The sequence below is a fragment of the Oryzias latipes genome, chromosome 15, assembly GCF_053564925.1.
Source record: "Oryzias latipes strain Hd-rR chromosome 15, Olatipes_Hd-rR_3.1".
NCBI classification, from domain to species: Eukaryota; Metazoa; Chordata; class Actinopteri; order Beloniformes; family Adrianichthyidae; genus Oryzias; species Oryzias latipes.
In genome coordinates, this window is record NC_136251.1 from 31,427,386 (window position 1) to 31,446,693 (window position 19,308).

The 19,308-nt window shown below is 44.8% G+C and overlaps 1 protein-coding gene across 13 annotated transcripts in view; it reads left to right on the plus strand.

Annotated features, from left to right (window-relative positions):
* Positions 1-19,308, plus strand: part of fgfr2 (fibroblast growth factor receptor 2) — a 35,044-nt gene that overhangs the window by 12,096 nt on the left and 3,640 nt on the right. For 5 of the 13 annotated variants that reach the window (XM_011484752.4, XM_011484751.4, XM_011484754.4 and 2 more), the window contains 11 exons: positions 2,478-2,647; positions 3,733-3,856; positions 7,683-7,873; positions 8,901-9,045; positions 10,496-10,695; positions 11,602-11,741; positions 13,751-13,872; positions 14,619-14,729; positions 15,113-15,303; positions 15,872-15,994; positions 17,759-17,829. In XM_011484752.4, the coding sequence (XP_011483054.1) occupies positions 2,478-2,647; positions 3,733-3,856; positions 7,683-7,873; positions 8,901-9,045; positions 10,496-10,695; positions 11,602-11,741; positions 13,751-13,872; positions 14,619-14,729; positions 15,113-15,303; positions 15,872-15,994; positions 17,759-17,829 (1,588 nt within the window). Of the gene's footprint in view, positions 1-2,477; positions 2,648-3,732; positions 3,857-7,682; positions 7,874-8,082; positions 8,222-8,900; positions 9,046-10,495; positions 10,696-11,601; positions 11,742-13,750; positions 13,873-14,618; positions 14,730-15,112; positions 15,304-15,871; positions 15,995-17,758; positions 17,830-19,308 lie in introns of all 13 variants that reach the window. The other 8 variants (XM_078931620.1, XM_004077496.5, XM_078931625.1 and 5 more) reach the window with 3 other exon arrangements.

The following is a 19,308-nucleotide window of genomic DNA, read 5'->3' on the forward strand; positions in this document are numbered from 1 at the left end:
CATGGCCTTAGGAGTAAAGCAGGATTAGCTAAGACCAACGGAGTCACCTAACCTGCTGTCACGACCCAGGAGGAAGAGCAAAGCCCTAAACTTGAACCCAAATTGACTTCCAAACACAAAACCCAAGAAAACTAAAGTCCAAAGACACAAAACCCCCACAACCACGAAGGCCTGGGTAGCCAATCAGGTCTGCATTATTTAAATGAGAGAATTCATTTAGTTTCAGTTTCATTTAGTTTCTTTAAAACACCTGACAACAAAAATGTCTCCTGAGACTGAATAAAATACACAAACCCAGAAAAAAAATTACCGGTAATTGGTGACAAAAATTCAGAAAATATCATTAATTTTTTAAGTTAAATCCCAGGTTGTGAGTTTACAGTCCAGCAACGATAGAGGAAAAAGGAGGGACGGAGTTTTCTGTCAGAACCAGGCTCTGCCACAGCTCGGGTCAGAACACTTTTTTCTGTCTTGTGTTTTGTAATTATCATAACATTTTTACAATTATGGTTTAACTTGGATTTTTTCTGCTTGTTGTTAAAAACTAAACTGATCCCATTGAGAACAAACCCAGCCTTTTTTTAAACAATTCCAAAGCATCTTAAATCTCTACTGTCTGATCTCTGCCGATGTATTTTGTTACGTAACACGGATCTTTTTCTCAGCAGCTACGTTTTCTCCTCAGCAGCTTCTTGCTTTTTAACGTCGTGCTTCAACACGAACCGTTTCTGCAAATCCAGTGTGATGAAGTGTCAGACGCAGGAAAAAAACAGGCTAAAAATACACAATGTTCTGGTTTGCTGCGCCGCCTTTGAAGTCGAGCTCGTTTAGAATTCCTGAAAAAATTATTCTTATCTGAAAGCCTCTGTGAGCAGCTGTTGGCTTGAATCTCTGATAAGAGCTTTTCACTGATTTTCCAAACTTAGTTCTCCGACTGTTGTCTGCTGCAGATAAGACACTAACTTTGTCCAAAAGATAAATAACTGTCCAAAAACGTAGCATCCCCACCAAAAGGTTGACCTTTTACCTGCTTTTTTTTAAACCAAAAGAAAAGCAGTATTAGGTTTGTAAAAACGTCAAAACTTCAAGACTTTAACTCCTAAAAAAATAAACACAGAAAAAATATTTTTGACAACAGAAACTTTAACACGTTTCAAAAATGTTAATGAGAGTGAGCTCATTAAGATATTTAAGAAAGTTGGGTATGTTTGGATTAAAACAGAACATGGACTTGGAGCTGGAGTTGTACGACCTGGACTGACCCGGGCCGGCTAAGGATAATCAGTCCTGACTCAGGATCCGGATGATTTTGTCAGACTCTGCTCTCTGCAGCAGTTGGAGCAGTTTGGCATCATGTGGAGGGAGGTCTGAGGGAGCATGGGAAACAATCCTCACCTTTAATGTCCTTGGGACAACATAGCCGTCTGCTTCTGCCTGAAGATTCAGTGATGAGGAGGAGAGTGGATGAAGGGGAAACCTGCACCCTGAGAGGCGGAGATGAAGGAACATGAGCAGAAATTTAGACAAAAAAAGGTGGAAAAATGGAGGCATCCGATCAGGAAGGAAGAGCAACATTTACTGACCAAGTATGTTGGACACGTCCGGTTTCTGTGTACAGGGAAAAGGATGAGAAGTGTCTGATAGCACGCGAATCTGACAGCCATGAAAATAATAGGCAGGGGGGGGGGTATCCTGGCAGACTTTAAACCTTTGATTTACTGTTATTCTGCAGCTCTTCAGCCAGCAGGGCTGTTATCTGCGGGTATTCCCTCGGCACTCCTGCTGAACAAAGAGGAAGTGATGGTGTGGAGAACCGTTTGGGTTGTTGTTTGACTTCCAGTCCGTCTTCCCCTCCGAGCCCCATCTGCTTGGGCAATCAGGCTTCCAGGTGCGGGAGAAAGGGAGAGTGGAAAGCTAAAGAGCTCACAACTCCAGGAATGCAGCTTCCCTGCGCACCGGCGCTGGTGCCGATGGCTGCTGATGGGTGACCCAACAAACGCCTTCTTTGCTAACTCCAGAAATGTGACATTCATCTTCTCCCCAGACGGCTCATAATGATTTTGGATAAGCATCCGAGGCCAAGTTATGGGTATCTAGCAGAGTGACGCGCAGATTAACAGGGTGGCTACGGTAATTGGAGGAAGTGGAGGGAAAAAAGCTGCTCAGTGGAATAAGATGAAATTGAATGTGATGGTCTAGTTACCCTTCTGGCAACGCCCAGCCACCCTCTCCCTTTAGAGCTGCCCCCCCCCCCCCCACCACCACCACTTTGCTGCACCGTGTGGAGCACACAGGAAGAGAGTGTGTTTCTGTTTAGCTGTGGGAGCACCAGGTTATGTTGTTCCACACTGGGCCACTGTTACCGCCGGGCATGGGGGGGTTCTGGTGGTGTTGGGAATGCGGCCCCTGTTGTCCTGCTGTAGCCAGTCTGAGACCTTGAGCTCTTCTCCTGACTGAATACGCCCTTCTGGCTGCAGGGCCTCCATACTGGACCTCGCCGGCAAAGATGGAGAAGCGTCTGCACGCGGTGCCTGCTGCCAACACGGTCAAGTTCCGCTGTGCTGCAGGAGGCAACCCGAGGCCCAGTCTGCGCTGGCTGAAGAACCAAAAGCCTTTCCGCCAAGAGGACCGCATGGGAGGGTACAAGGTAGGACCTGGCCTCTTCCTCCTCCTCTTCCTCCTTCTCTTCGGTGCAACAGCCCCCTATCATTCTGTAGCCCTTCTTTCACCCTCCTCCACCCTTCACCAGACAGACGGGAGGAGGAGGAGGGACGGAGGGAGCCAGGGCAGGGTTTCTGGTGTGAAATTGGAATTGCTCATCCGTGTTCCTCCACTCACGGGGATACTTTGCAGAGCTTCCGACTGTAACCCGAAATTGCTCTTTACCCCAATCTATTAGAAACACAAACCCAGGGCTTCAGGGGGGAACAACCGACAGACGCACAGAGAAAAAGTAGGCGGTGGCGGAACTGAAATGAGAGCAGGATGTTCGGGTAACCCAGTCAGGAAGAACTGCTCACAGAGCGACTGGTCTAAGGGATTTTCTTGTCTGTAAAGTGGCTAACAAACATTCTTTAAGCTGCCTAATTTGGAATAAAAAACTGAAGGTTTCCTGAAAAACTGTGCGTCTCTACCTGACAATGCAGGAAAGGATTGGGTAAACGTAGCTGCTGATGTGGCTTTGGGCTCAACAGGAACAGGAATGACGTCGTCGGCCTGTCAGATTCACTACTTACTACACAAATGCTGGACAAAAGCCATACCTGAGCCCAACCCTGTGGCCTTACCTGTCCATTGTGTGGAATGTGAGGCTGCACAAGCAAAGGCTACAGTGTCCCTGTGGCCTGCAGAAGGAAACTATTGTTAGCTCACACCTGTGGATTCCACACACAGGTGAACCTGCTTTTGCAAATAAAAACTGAATACCTGCATACTTGAAAGAGCTTAGAGTGCAGGGGTGTGTTTTTCTACAGACAATGGCAGAGTTGGAAACATTCCACATCTCTGCTTAACGAACCGTGCAGGAAATTTATGATTTCAAAAACCTCAAACTAGTTGGAAACAGAAAAAGAACAAAAACCATCCCAATGCTGTCATTCCTGCAGGAAAAGACTGTCTTCAACTTCAAAATTGTTTCCCAGCTTCACCGTTTACACTCCACCCAAAATCCCATCTGCTACTTTTTTCTGATCAAGGCCTTTCATGTCTGCTGATCTTGTGTCTTTGACCCAGGTGCGTTCCCAGCACTGGACTCTGCTCATGGAGAGCGTGGTGCCGTCCGACAAGGGCAACTACACCTGTGTGGTGGAGAACGAGTTGGGATCCATAAACCACACCTACACCCTGGATGTAGTGGGTCAGTACAGACTCAGAGCTCACCTGAAGTTGAATGGATGTGACTGACATGTGTTAACCCTTGTGCTATCCTAGGTACTATAACATTGGGAGTTGGGTCATCTAGACCCACTAGACAGTGCTCTGAACCTTTTTTCTTCAATGATTTGTGATCTTCACTGGTGTCCATGGATTACATGAAATCTTTCCACCTTTATCCACCTTTGTCATGGTAGGGAGAACACGTCAATGGAAGGGGGGGGGGGGGGGTCATCTGGACCCCATAGGATAGCACAAGGGATAAACATTTGGTTTAGGAACCATTTGGCTATTTCCTCAGCTTAAACAGAACTCAGGAACTCAAACTCAGTTCCCTGAATGGAGAAAAGTTATCTAAAGGTCATAACTCATTTCAATTTAATCGATTAATTCATCTAGCTTGATTCAGTATGAACTTTCTTAAAGAATGAATTAAAAAAAGATTTAGTGTGTTCACAAACCAGATGTTTTATTCCACACTAATAAAATTCTAACAAAACTCTTTAAGAAGGTGGAAAACTTTAAAACCTGCCTTAAAAATTGACCAACAAAGATGCTATTTAAGATATGAGAAATGACATTTAATAATAAGGATGAGTGAATATAGTGACATTAATAAATAATCTTTTATTGATATAGGTTTGATTTTGTCAATTGTAAAAAAATAAATAAAAAAATTATAATTTGCCACAAAAATGAATGAATGTAGTTGTCATCTTTTCATTGTGGGCTCGCTGACAAAAGTCTTTTTTAAGCTTCCCGCTCCGTAAGTGACCGTTTTGGAACCACATCTGGGTTTACCGGCACCTCCAAATGAGCTTCTGAGATTTGGACCTTTCAGGTTTGCTCAGGGTCTTAATCGTATAAAGATGGTGGTTTGCGGCCCCCTCTCTGAGCAGGACGGCCTCATCAGTGGGAATGCAGGCCCAGCCCCCCCAACCCACCTTTGGAGCATCAGACGGTGTTTTTCTGTCAGCTCTGCAGAATCAATAGACAGCGGGAACAACAAGTGGAGTGGGATAAAGATAGCAGAGCCGTGTTTGTCAGCTCGGTTTTTTTGGCGTCCCTTGGCCCATTTTGTGAAGCTATCAGTTCATATCGGAGCTTTTCTGCAGCGGTCGTTCAGATAAGGGCGGCAGACATGACGCTGCAAAGGTCTGATTCCCGTCCAGCCTCCGTCCCAGTTCTTACAACACTCTTCTGACTTTGTCTCTACCTTTTATTTTCTTCTGCTTCTCGTTTGTATGGAATCGCCATGGGATTGCCCCCCCCTCCCCCCCCCCCCCAGTTAGCTCTGCCTCAGACACATATTTACTGCAGCACTAAGGCCCCTCCATTCTGCCCTGCTAACCTTTTTTGTCCTCTCTGCTCCACTACAGTGCAGTGGGCAGAGAATTGGGAGGGAGGGAGGGGGGGGGGGGTTCCTCTCTCTGTTTAAATAACCTGCAGGAGCGACTCTCAGGAAGAGCCTGACTTCACTGGTTCAGACTGGAGTCTGGACGTCTGCAGAGAAACCAGCAAAAGGGACAAACTTTGAGTCTTTCAATTAGATTTGTGGCGCCCTGGAAATGAAACACTTTTGAAAGAGGCGTGCCATCCTGTGCCATCATGCCCCCCCCCCTCGCTGACCTCAGAGCCTGTCTGCCAAACCGCCAGGTTACTCGGAGTTCAGGCTTCACGGGACACCGCAGCAGGAACTGTGTTTGGTCACTCCTACGTTTGGAGACCGGCGTCACAGAGCTTTGGTCGGAGCTTCTTGGTGATAAACCAAATTTCATCCTAACATTCATGCAAACAGATCCTAAAGTTCATCGTTGCATCCATTTTCCTCTTCACTCTTAAAGTTTTTCAAATCACAGCATAAAGAGGGAAGCCTAAAAATATGGAAAAGATAGAAATAAATCTCCAGGAAGAAGAAAAGAATAATACAGTTTACTAAAGAAATGTAAAATTAAAAAATTGAATATCTAGAAACAAGGACTTCCACACAAACATTGAAAAACGGAAAAAATGAGTAATATTACAGAGCTTCCTCACACAAATGAATTGAATATGTAAATAAAATGCCATGTAGATTTTCTGTGGGTTTTCTTTCTCCATCAAGTAAAAATAATAATTCGATTCTATATTTATGGTTGCCGAGTCGATTCCCTTTCGATTTTGATTCCCTTTAAAAGATCTGATTGGATTGATCCTCTGACCTAAAGTGGATCCAGATCCTCTTGATCCAAACTTCCAGCAATGAGACTCAGACAGAGATTCCTGCTACTGAACAGTGAAGTTCAGCCCACTGTGGTGTATAAAAAAGTGTGTAAAACAGTGAAGTTTTGCGTTTTGACTCCTGCTAGCAGAACACCGATCAGACTTTGGTTATTGGTGGATGCTCTCCAAAATCAAGCAATTGGTTTTTTGAGTCTTAAATCCAGTTTTTCAATTGTCAAGAGTCTGGAGCAAAATGCCTTTGACCCCCAGTGAGGTACCTAAAACATGTAAACATGTCCTGTCCATCACAGCACTGAGAATGTTCCTTTCCAGGAGAAACACCAGCCAGACTCTGAATTACAGAGCTGTTCCTGTGACGACCTGAACCTTTCAAGTGCAGAACTAGAGCCGGGGTTTCTTTCTAAGATCCTCAGATTTGCACATTTGTCTTCTTTTTGCTTTCAAAGTAGTTTTAGTGAAACTTTCAGAGGCTTTCACAAAGAAACTAAAGCAGAAAGCCGCCGACTGTTGTCAGAGTTAAGGTCTCAACCTTGTTCTGTTTGTGAAGCTCTGGAGAGGGGCAGTAAACAAAGACAGACAATAAACAAGGAACTCTCTAGGAATGTGATGGAGGGAGGGGGAGGCGGGCTGGTGGGGGTCTGTTCTGATATACTTCAGAGAGATGGGAGAATGCGACTGACAGGAGCCTCCATTTCATCTGCGTTCCATCCGTCTAACGGCTGTAGTCGTCAGGATCCGCCTCCGACCAGCCCTCTGCTCGCCACAACTGCACCCGTGTCGTTGTTTTGGAAGGTCACTGAAGCCCCTCCATTAGATGCCATTTTCCCTGCAGTGTTTGGGGGCAGTAGGTGGTGGGGGCTGGCAGGCTCTTGTGTTTGAAAGGGGGCATTGTTCCACAGGTCTAGCTCTGTTTGGATACGTAGGTCAAATGTTTACTCGTACAAACGATTCCATGAAGGTTTTTCAGCGGCTCACATGTGGATCGGCCCCCGCTGCTGCTGCACGCTTTAGGGAGGGGTCTCTGCATCCTCCATCTGACATGAAAACACACATCACATACAAAAACACAGGGTGACTCCTGACAGTTCATGCTGCCAAGCTAAAATAATTATGATTAATAGGTTATTTAAAGCAAGTTTTCATCTGTAGTCCTTCAAAAAACACAAATACATTTACAATAAAATACAAACACAAACACCTCCTATAGATATATATCAAATACGATATGACAACATATAACCACAGCATCATACTATGAAATTGCAGTTTAGGATTAACGTGTTAATCTTTTTCAAACCTACATTTTTACACAAAAATGCAAAGTAAAAAATATTTTTCCTCAGGTTTTTGGATTTATTACATAATTTAATAAATTTTATAATATTCTTCCCTGTTTAATAAGTAATTTTTTGCTTTTTTTAAATTTGTCTTATCATTCTCTGTGTAGCCTTTGTCTTGTTCACATGCTGTAATACTTTGTTTAAAAAATGTTGGGGTGTCCTGGTTTGGAAGCTCTTGTCTTTATGTTCTGAAAATGTGTTTATATTCAAAAAAGTAAAAAGAAAATGGTCGTTTTCTCCCTGCAGAGCGGTCTCCTCACCGTCCAATTCTCCAGGCTGGTCTTCCCGCTAACACCACTGTGCACGTTGGTGAAGACGCCCGCTTTGTGTGCAAAGTTTACAGCGATGCTCAACCTCACATCCAGTGGCTGAAGCACATCACCCAGAACGGCAGTCGCTTGGGTCCTGATGGCCACCCCTACGTCAGAGTGCTAAAGGTACGTTCCACAATCGTTTGCGTTCTGTTTTGAGTTCATGGACGAAGGTCTATCATGTGAACTTGCGTGCTCACACATGTACGAGCCGGCTCTCGGCGGTGATTTTGGCTGTGTCCTGTAGGCCCGGATCTCTAGCTGTCATCACACGATCCACCTGAATTTGTCTGCTTGTTTGTCTGATGTTCCTGAATTGTGTGTATGGGTTTCAGCGTTCAGGCATTAACAGCTCAGACGTGGAGGTGCTCACCCTCACCAACGTCTCTGAGGAAGATGCTGGAGAGTATACCTGTAAGGTCTCCAATTATATTGGGGAGGCCCACCAGTCGGGGTGGCTGACGGTCATCCCAGGTAACCTTTGAGCATTGACCCCCCTCCCCCTCCCCAGCGTGGGTCCTTTATTGTTCTCCTTTGGTCCTGCTGGTGGTCTCGTGGTGGTCCCAGGTTTCGGGGATCTTCTCTGTCCTCCAGTGTTACACCCCTCAGGTTTCCCCTCTTCATCCCCCTGTTGGAACTGGTGCTGCCATGGAAGCACTGGTTGGGCTTGCATACTTTGACAACTACATAACTAGCATTTTAATTCACTTTTTATAACTTTTTTTTTTTTAATTTTACTCTTCTATTTGAAGTGCAAGTTCCATCCAGATGGTGAACAGTGCTCTCCATGCTGTCCGTGTTTTTCCATGCATGTGTCCACGTTGGTGTTTGGATTAGTGCTTCCTGTTGGTAGGCTCTTCAGGTGATGGGTGTCTTTTTGTGTTTTTTTTGGTGCGTTGGTTTTTGTTCTCTCAGGTTTTGATGGTGCATTGGGATCTGTCTTTGTCTCTTCTCCATCTTCGCTCCCAACATCACCTCCTCCAGACGGGACTTCAGCGATGGACACTATTCACCTCCTCTGCTTCCTCTTTTGGTGTTTTGGGTCTCATTTTTTTCTCTTTCTTTCTCCCTTTTTTCTCTGGAATTTCCTCCCCCTTTTTTTTGCACATCTACCTCTATTCCTTTCCTCTTCCTCCTGCTCTTCCTCTCTCAGACAGCCGGTGTTAACACCACAGATAAGGAGATAGAAGTTCTCCACTTGCCCAATGTAACATTTGAGGATGCTGGGGAGTACACGTGCTTGGCGGGTAATTCTATTGGGATCTCCTATCACACTGCTACTTTGACGGTGCTTCCAGGTATATAAACTCCAATACTGTCCTCCTTGTGCTTCTTTCACTTTTGGCTCTTATGTAAAATTGTTGGAAGGCAAATCCCCCCCCCCCCTGTAAGCTCAATCTGTAGTGCTTGGAAAATGCAAAGAGCAAGGACACTCAGCAGATTGATTAAAATCTTTTTTTTAATTTACAAAATTACTTTGTAGACGCAATATTACTCGTAGCATCTTCAAACTTCATAAGGATTCAGGATTTGGGACTGCAGAGTGAGGATTTGGCCTTCCAATGCAAAAGTGTCCAAGGCACTTTTTCCTTTTTCTGGCTCTGATAATGGACGCATTTAAGAATCTTTATTTCATCCTCTTCAAATAAAGATTGAAAGCTAAAAGCTCAACATTTGCTTTATGTTGGCTTGACTTTCTCAATTATCAGAGCCAAAACCTCCTTGTGTTTTCTTAATAAAGTATATTTGTAATGAGTGTGAAGCTCATCATTATGATTATGTGTAATTACAGATCCATAGACTCCTTTGCTGTAAAGTCTCAAAGGCTGTGTGTGTTCTTTTTTTGGACCAGTAGACATCCAACAAGCAGGAGAACATTTCCTAGCAGTCAATTCATCCACATTTGATTGGCTGTTTAGTTGCCCAGGCAACACGTTCTCGCCCCAACCTGTCACATATGGACGCATGGGCAGGGACCCCCATCCGGGTCACATATTAACGCTTTGGATAATTCTGACTTGGTAAAGCTGAAAATGCTGGTGATTGATTTACGTTTTCAACCAAATGTAGAATATTTTAAGGGAAAGCAATACATCAACTGCTACTTTTAGACCATACCATGAAAAAGAAAATAAATTTATTTTTATCGTTAGTATTATTGTTAAGGTGGAAGTCAGAATTTGTGAAACTTTACTGAAGTAAATTAATTAGAGCAGGCAAACTCTTTGAAAAACAGCGATTTGGGTTAATCCAAGGCGACAAGATGTGGCGCGGAGGGGGGGCACCCGCCCATGTGTCCACATATGATTGGCTGGGGTGAGAATGTGGTGACCCAAGACTATACTTTGTGTTTTGCACTGCTTTGCAGGTGTTGGAACAGACTAAACCGGTACACTAGCACTCATAAAGTCCTTTTTATACAGTTCAGACCAAATGTCACAACAAAAGACGTGATTTTTGCATCATCGTTGGTGCAAGCCTTGTTTGTCTGAGCTTTGCCACTGCTTTCAGATTCAGGTAAATGAGCTCCAGCTGATCTAAACATATTTAGACTATCTCAGTTCATGTCTGCTGGATTCTAAAAAACACACAACAGAACCTCAAAAGTTGTAAACAAGGATGTCTATTAATTATAACTGATCTGTAGATGGGGGGTACATTGAGACTTGAGTCATCACTGGCCACATTTGTGTGTTTGATGGCCAGACTGTGTCTGTGTGCTCACCGGTGTCCCTTCATGTCACTCAGCCCCTGAGAAATCTCCAGGGCCAATTTCCCCAGACTACGTGGAGATTGCAATCTACTGTGCGGGCGTCTTCCTGATCCTGTGCATGGTGGTCATCGTGGTGGTGTGCCGAATGAGGACCACCGCAAAAAAGCCTGACTTCAACGGACAGCCAGCAGTCCACAAACTGACCAAACAGCTTCCTCTGCGCCGCCAGGTAACAGAAAGTAGATAAAGAGTTCTAAAGGCATCTAACACCTCTAGAGGAGAAAACACGCAAACATGTTTCAGAAAAAGGCAGAAAACTGAAGAAAACGTAGAAAAACTTTCAACTTCTCTTAGTTAACAGGGACTTAAAAAATCCATCCCACACAAAACAAAGAAACAAAGCTAAAAATATGGTAATATAAAAAATACAGAGGACTTGGTACAAGTAAGCATCATTTTAAACCACATCATGCTACCGAATTGAACTATTCTTTGTTTTCTTGACTTTCATAAAGTTTTTGGGACATGAAAACTGTCTCCGGCACCCCTTCCTTTATTGTCCTTCATGTCTGAAGACTCTGCAAAGATTTGGGTGTAGAAGAAATACTAATTTACTGTGTAAATACTTTTAATCTTTTTCATAGTCTTCAATAAAAAATATTAAACAAATATTAAAAGTAAAAATAGAATAACACCACCTGAAAAACTTCACATAGTTAAAAAAAACATTCATTTAAATCCACAAAGTACTATGGATTTTGGATTCAAAAGGATTTTTGATTATGTGACCTGCTGTTCCACTGAATGTAGATTACTCCACTTTATGTTAATTACATGTTAATCCAGAAATCATGTCTGGTTCATGTTGACAAATTTTTCCCCCCACGAGAAGTCAAATGCCCTGAAACTACAGATTCCTGTGTTAAGGTAAGGTCAGACTGGAGAAAGGAAACCACTAATGTTAATTTTTTTTTCCCAAATAAGAGACCCTCTTCTTTATCCACAAGCATGAAAATTATTCTGTTCAGATTAACGTGGAAATCTTTATTTCTAATCCCAAACTCCTCTAGCGATGCCTCTGAGCTCTATCTGATCTTTGAACGTTGACAGTTGTGACCAGCCAATTGCATTTTTCCTTTAGGTGTCATCGGATTCAAGCTCTTCCATGAACTCAAACACTCCCCTGGTTCGGATCACGACCCGGCGAAGTTCTGCCCACGATCTGCCCATCCCGGAATATGACCTTCCAGAGGATCCGCGATGGGAGTTTTCCCGAGACAGGTGAGGGCTGCAATTTTCTGCTAACTCTGTTCTTTTCTGACTCTTCCTAAAGCCGTAGTCACACCTGTCCATAAAGGTGGATACGGGTCGTCTGCGGGTAAAAAAAAAAGGGTCAAACCTGGACGGGGCACACGGGTGACCCACATAGGTCGTGGACCGCTCAGTGAACCCGCAGAGAGAAAAGGTTCATGCACGTCTTGATACGGGCGTGCTGCGGGCGTGGAGAACACACACATACAACGCACACGGGTGACGTAGGGGAAATGCAGGCGTGTCGTTTTAATGCTCCCTTTAAGATGCAGCCCCTCCTCTCTATGACCCTCCACGGACCCCAGCAGCGCTAAATCCAAGGAACCCATACGGGTCAACCCCCCCCCATACATGCGAATGTGACTGAGGCCTTAGTAGAACCTTTTATTTCCCAACATAGACTTTTGTTGTCATTTGAACGTTAAGCAAACTGCTAATAGACGTATTGGTGAGTGTTTGTGTGGGATCATTCTGCAGCCTGAAGTCACTAACTGGAGGACAACAGTACTGTAGTAGCAGCTGAGAGGAAGACTCCTGACTCATCTGCTGCAGTGAAACGACCTGCACATGGCGGCCAGGCTCCCCGCCTCATCATTTCAACCGCCACTCTTCACACTCTCACTCAGCCGCGGCCCCGCCACATGCTGCTGCTGGAGGAGACCTAAAGCCCTGTTAATTAGCGGTTAACATTCACAGCTTTCATCTGCATGTTTGGGCTGGGAGTGTTTGGGCTGTCTCATATCAGACGAGTTAACACAGATGAGGTTTCGCTTAGTCACAGTTATGGCAGCTAGTGACAAGCTTTAGGGTGGATTTAACTGGATAACAAAGGTTAGAAGGGTTTAATACCCAACTGTGGCCTCAAACTTTGAAAGAAAAGGGGAAATCCCAGACTGCAAATGTGAAGCTCTGTATTTAGTTAAAAAAAGGCTGTAGAAACCATCTTGGATATTAAGTTTTACCATCAATCTGATGTCATGCTACATTCTGTGCATGCATGACAAATAGCATTCTAGTTTTTTAATTGATGATCTGACCAAAAAGGATGCTTTGTCCAGATGGAATAAATCTCTGCGCCTCACTGTTTGGGTCTTTATTACCCACCTGTCATCCCAGCGCCTGAGGGATTATATTGGGGTTGCACTACATTAAGGAATGCTATTGGTTGCGGTTGGAGGAAAAATAACATAGATTATGTGTGGCTGGATGAGCAGAATAGTTGCCATTGAGTGAGGCGTGTGTGTGTGTGGACAGATAGGGGATTGTGTTACTACGGCAGGGCGCCGGCCTCAGGCCCGTGGCTTTGCTTTGCGCAGTGTTTACACAGCAGAACACTGGGCCTTTGGGGTGGGAGCAACATGTCAATCAAATGAGAAACTCCAAGGTCCACCACTTGGTCAGGGTCAGATGGGCGCTCCAGGTCATTGGATTAACTGTGAAAGAACACAGGTTGAAATGCATTTAACGCTGGTTTTGTTGCATTACCAGCAATTAGTTTTGATTCTAAATTTCCAATCGGAATTGCATTTAGACCCACCTTTAACTCCAAACAAAGGCAGAATTCCATCTGTCACAGGCTAATGTGTCAGGGCTAAGCTAAGCCCTGCGTAATGACTTGTAAAGAGTGTATACTAGAACATGCCAGGACAGGGTAAACAGTTTAGAAAGCACCGGCTCTCTCAGGCTTTATCAAGTGATTATCGTTGCCGTGTCTGCCTTCTTACCTACTACTCTGGCACAGGCTGCCGTCCCAAAGCCAATAAAGCACTCACACAGATGCAATCGGTCTGAAATCCAGCAAGAGTGACGTAGTAAGAAAAAAGATAGGCTAAGGTTAGGAATTTGGCCTGGTGCCTGGTTTCATTTACTCTTCCTCTTTATCTAACCTGTTTATTTCCACAGATGGGTTGGGTGTGTTTCAGCCTGTGTTTCAGCAACTAATCAGCTCCCTGTCTTCTGTCCTTGTCTGGTGGTTGTAGGTTGACCCTGGGCAAACCTCTGGGTGAGGGCTGCTTCGGCCAAGTTGTAATGGCAGAAGCCCTTGGCATCGACAAGGACAAACCCAAGGAGGCTGCTACTGTCGCAGTCAAGATGCTGAAAGGTAAGTGGGTCTCCTCTTGTTGCACAACCACAGTAAGGCTGTGTTGTCTTACGTCTGACTTGTGATTATATTCTGAGCGGTGGGATAAGACGGACACTGCTTTATTGTGTCTTGTCTGGTAAGGTTTAGGGCATACTGAGACTGATTTATGCAGCAATAAGGGTTCAGCAAAGGTGCAAGGTGGAGCCTGGGGCTGTCATTATTATTCCTTATTGGCGGTTGCTGAGTGACGGCTTGAGGTAGGAGGGTTGGGTAGGTGAGGGTTAGGAGTGGACACATACCTGACCCCAGAGCAGCAGCTGGCTAAATCTCAGTCAGCACCCAGACAAAGAAGCAAGTCACGCAAGCATTGCTGCTGTGATTAATGAAAGCAGAGGGAGGAGCGCTGAGCTACACAGTTTGAGCCGCAGTCGACCCACAGATTGACCCTTCTTGAGAACAGTGATGTGTCTAGAAATTGACTCCAGTGTGGTGATACATTACCATACTTTTACTGGCTAAAACAAAGCTTTGCCAAAGGTAACAAAGCCAACACTTTTTAAAAATTCCTCTTCCTTTCTCCTCACAATTGAAAAGCCTCTGCAACTGTTGTAACTTCAGCTTGATTTGTGTGTCAGTGCGTCTAATTCAGATTCCCAAACAAAATGCACTGTTGTCTAACTGGACTGCTAATAAGAGAAGAGCAGTTGTCAAGTTTCTTTTCTAACTTTGTAGACAAAACCTATTGAAACCTCCTCTTTTGTTAGACGATGCCACTGAAAAAGACCTGTCTGACCTCGTGTCAGAAATGGAAATGATGAAGATGATGGGCAAACACAAGAACATCATCAACCTTTTGGGTGCTTGCACACAAGACGGTGAGTTTCAGAGACTGCTTTTTTATGTCAAATTATTTGGAATTTGAAATAATATTTTTGTCCTAACTACTCAGATATGTTGAAAAATAAATCCCATACATTTATAATGGATGTAAGAATTCTTGAAACGTCTGCAGTTTCAGTGTAGCGTGCGTGAGCTGCATGGATGTGACAGTCGTGTGTGGATGCTGCTCAGTTCTCAGACGTTTCTTAAAAATGGGACAAACCGTATCTCTTTCTGCAACTGAACAATGCCGTTACTAAGAAAAGTAGGATGTTTGCTTCTCAGCAGAAACATTGCAGCAAAAATGTGTCACTTTCAGTTGAAAAATACTAATAACAACTAAGTTCAAAAGCTAACCAGAGTCTTGTCACATGTACAGGTCCTCTCTATGTGATAGTAGAATATGCCTCCAAAGGCAACCTGAGGGAATACCTCAGAGCCCGACGGCCACCCGGCATGGAGTACTCCTATGACATTGCTCGTGTCTCAGACGAACAACTGACCTTTAAGGATCTGGTGTCCTGCACTTATCAGGTGGCACGAGGCATGGAGTACCTAGCATCAAAGAAGGTGAGAAGAAAACGCTCGCTAACATAAAAAGGTTGGATCGCATGTTCAGACAATCCTTTGTGCCAGTGTTTGGGGGGACTGGCCATTTTGTTCAGGGACGGTTTACGTCACTGTGGGAACATTGTTTTTTCTAAAAACCACTCAGACCCCCTGCCCAATCCTGCATTGTCTCCCGTTTCATGACAAAAGCCTCTCTGTGCAGAAGAGTCGTGAAGTTTTCACAATGGGCTCCAGCCATGTTGGCCTAATGCCGCCTCACGCTTCCTCTCACTGTTGGAATGTGACAAAGCACGGAGTTTCACACGCACACCAATGCAGAGCTGCTTTTACGTTGATGCTCCTGTGCTGATGGACGGACCTGCAGCTATAGATGCAACTGAGTACATGAAGAAGCCACCGTAACCCAGGCGTGCTGGGGGAATAGTTAATGTGGCAGGATTATGGGCCGAACACCTTTCCGGACCATGTGTACTTTTGGTCAATAAATGTTTCTTGTGTATCAGCTCCCTTTACGTCTTTCTCTCCTTGACCTCGTCTTTTTCTCTGTTTGCTATTCTCTCCATCCCAGTGTATACACAGAGACCTGGCAGCCAGGAACGTCCTGGTTACGGAGAGCAACGTCATGAAGATTGCTGATTTTGGGCTGGCCAGGGACGTCCACAACATCGACTACTATAAAAAGACCACAAATGTGAGTCCTCAACATGTTTCTTGATGGACACATATGTCCTAGGGAAGTGGGGCTTGAAGCAGGCGTCTGGGCGACAGCGGTCCATCTCCTCTTCTGCGTTCCCTCCCTTCCCTCATCTTTCCTCTTTCATTCTTTTCCTCTACTGGTGTCTTGGCAGAAACAGAGGGTTCCCAGGCAGGCTGTGAATGCAGTTCCTCTGAAGGCTGTGTCTTGTTTACCCCCTCTGTCTCTTGTTCTTTTGGTTTCATCGACACTTATACAATTAGCTCAAAGGGGGACACAAAGAAGGGGGAGGGAGCGGCCTAAACATAATTGACATCTCCATAGTGTCCCGGTGGGTTCCTTCTTTCCCACCATGGAGAAGGACTAGCTTCATATCCTCATTTAATACACGATTGCCCATCATGCTGAGAGCAGCCATGATGACGGGGCGACAAATGCGATAGTGATGGCTGCTAGTTTGGGGATCACTCTAAATTAAAGACACAGATCCACACAAAGGTGAAGAAGATTTCATGTAATCCATGGACACCAGTGAAGATCAGAAATAATTGAAGAAAAAAGGTTTAGCGCACTGTCTAGTGGGTCTAGATGACCCAACCCCCAATGTTAAAGTGCCTAAGATAGCACAAGGGTTAATTTTGTGGTCTCTCTATTTTGCAGATTTTTTGTGTGCAATTATGCATGCTTTTTAAAAAAAAAAGTGCATTGTTTTCTGCGTTCTGATTGGCTGTAGACCATTGTCAATCAATCTCCTCCGTGCCGTGTCTCCTGTACCAAGTGCGTTCAGTTTGCCAGATTCGCTGTTATCTTGAATTGCAATCAGATCTTTGTTTTCATTCTTGAACCCTGCACTTATTTTTCTACGAAGGTTTGAACTTTGAGACTTTAAGCAAGAGAAAAAAGTGTGAAAATGTTCATGTCTGTCTGAGAAAAGTGTAGAAAGCGTGTAGTGAGGAGTTTCAGTGCCCTAAAGACCCACTCTGATTATCCTCTGATCTGTTTTCAAAGCGTTCCCAGTGGCCTTTTAATTCCGATGATCAAAAACCTGGGTCGTTTTCTAGCACATAATTTCTGCAGTGCGGCAGGAATTCATTTGGATTGTGGGCGATTCTGTTTGCATGAAGCAACCCCACCCCCCCCCTTTCCCCTCCCCATTGCTGAGAGCTCTCTGTTTAAGGGGAGCAGGGAGCTAGTGGCCCAATCCAGCGTATTTTCTACGTTACAAATATGAAAATGTTCCTGGTTCACAACAATTTGTATAAAGAAATACCCAGAAGTGCAATTTTGAGCTTTTATGTTAATTGTTTTAAAACATTTAGATGATTACTTTATGAGTTTCACCTAATGCGAGTTATTTTTAGAATGCTACTCCTGCGATAAACGAGAGGATCACTGTATTTGAACATTTGTGTAGCTTTCCTTGTTCAACAGCTCAGTGTCATGAGATAAGTCCAGCCTTTGGGCTTCACATTTATCAACTTTGTCAACCTCGCTTAGATTCCCAATCAGTCTTCATGGCGTGCGGAGATAAACTCTCCCCTCTGCCTGGGCCTGTTTATCAGTGGTGTTGCTCTAACAGAGTAAATGCTGCCCAGGAAAGTCTTTCGCTCAGACATCTGCTCATCTTGCGACGCATCTGGGGGCTCCTGTGTGAGCTTTGGCTGCAGCGACTCATTCTAAACATGTTGAGGACAACAGAAATAAAGTCCTCAGGTAATGAGTGGAGTTAACCCCAGTGTCCTCCTTTGTGTGTGTCCTCAGGGTCGACTCCCGGTGAAATGGATGGCTCCAGAGGCTCTCTTTGACCGGGTCTACACACACCAGAGTGATGTGTAAGTACACAAGAGTGTGTCGCTGTTACACTCTTTAAAATCAATAGAAACTCCAGTGGAAAAGCTGGACTCAGTTTGTACTTTTAGATTAAACGGGTTGTTTTTCTGGAAGGTGAAGGTTTCCGTGGTGCTGCAGTGGACAAAGGTGGTGCGGGGGGGGGGAGGGGCTGTCTTTAGGGGGGCAGTACTGGCCAGTCTGTGGCAAAAGTGAGGATTTCACGCTAGACTTGGAGCCAATGCCGTGTTACTAATCTGAGCGGCTTCAAAGGGCCTGGAAGGAGCTGGAAGCCCACCAGCGCCTCCTCCCTCCTCCGGCCCAGCTTGGAAGTCTCCGCACCTTTTTGGGCCTTCGCTCATGTTTGAACGTAACCATGCCGGAACTCTGCGGGGCTGGGTTTCATCCACCCCCCCTGCTCATTCAGCAGCATCGTTCTGGAGCAGCTCCATGATCAGAAAATAGCCCCTCTTCATCTCTGCATTCTGATTTTTTTTCTTCATCTGGTATGTGAATTGTTGACCCATCTCTGTCAACCCCCCCTTTCCTTTTTAAGATCAAGAGTTCTGGTTCTAAAAACGGAACAAAGGGGAACGTCTCCCTTTTTTCTGTCTTTGAGTCTTATGCAGACTGACAGCTTTGTTTGAAGTTTCTGCCGCAGACAATGGCGGCAAAAGTGTGTTGCAATTAGATAACTGGCTTCCACGCTGACCTTCAGGACAGGAGGGTGTGTGTGTTTGCTCTTATGGGGACTCATGTGGTACCACACCACACCTAAAACCACACTTAAAACACTTCTATATTTTTGAGTAGACTGCAGTTAAATTCACTGGGAATTAATGAAAACGCATAAAACAATAGTCTGTTCTAGTTATTGTTGGGTTGTTGACGATGAAAAGAAATGTAACCGCAAACATGTTTGTGTTTAAGTCATCCCGTCCTTTAATGCAGAATACGGTTTGTGTCGCGGTCGGGCTTGTTTGGCTTCGCACAGACGTCGTGCCTTTTAAGCTCCACAGAACCAATCAATACGGGGAGGGGGGGGCAGCACAAGAGGGTTGTGGGTATGAAGCGGCGCTCTTAGTCCTCCGTACATCACCACACTGCTAATTACAATTCATCACTCACTTATTGTAATTGGCTTTTTTCTGTAGCATGCGGAGGGGGCGGGGTCTGGCGCTCAGAGAGCGCTGGATCTATACATGACATCAGACTAAATGAATTCCAATGAGACCCGGCCTCTGCTGTTTCGACATGCAGCGTTCTGGTTTTCTGTTCATTTTGTTGCTAGTGGACAGGGACTCGCACCGGCGGCAGATTGACAAGAGCTGAGAGATGGTTACAAAGTGACACAGAAAGGAGAGACGTGTGTGTCAACAAGGACAGATACAAAGAGCTGATAAAGGACAGAACAAACCTGGTCGGTCGACTGGCTGTGTAAACAGATGGAAGAGCGGATAACACTCACTTTTCACGTCCTGCAA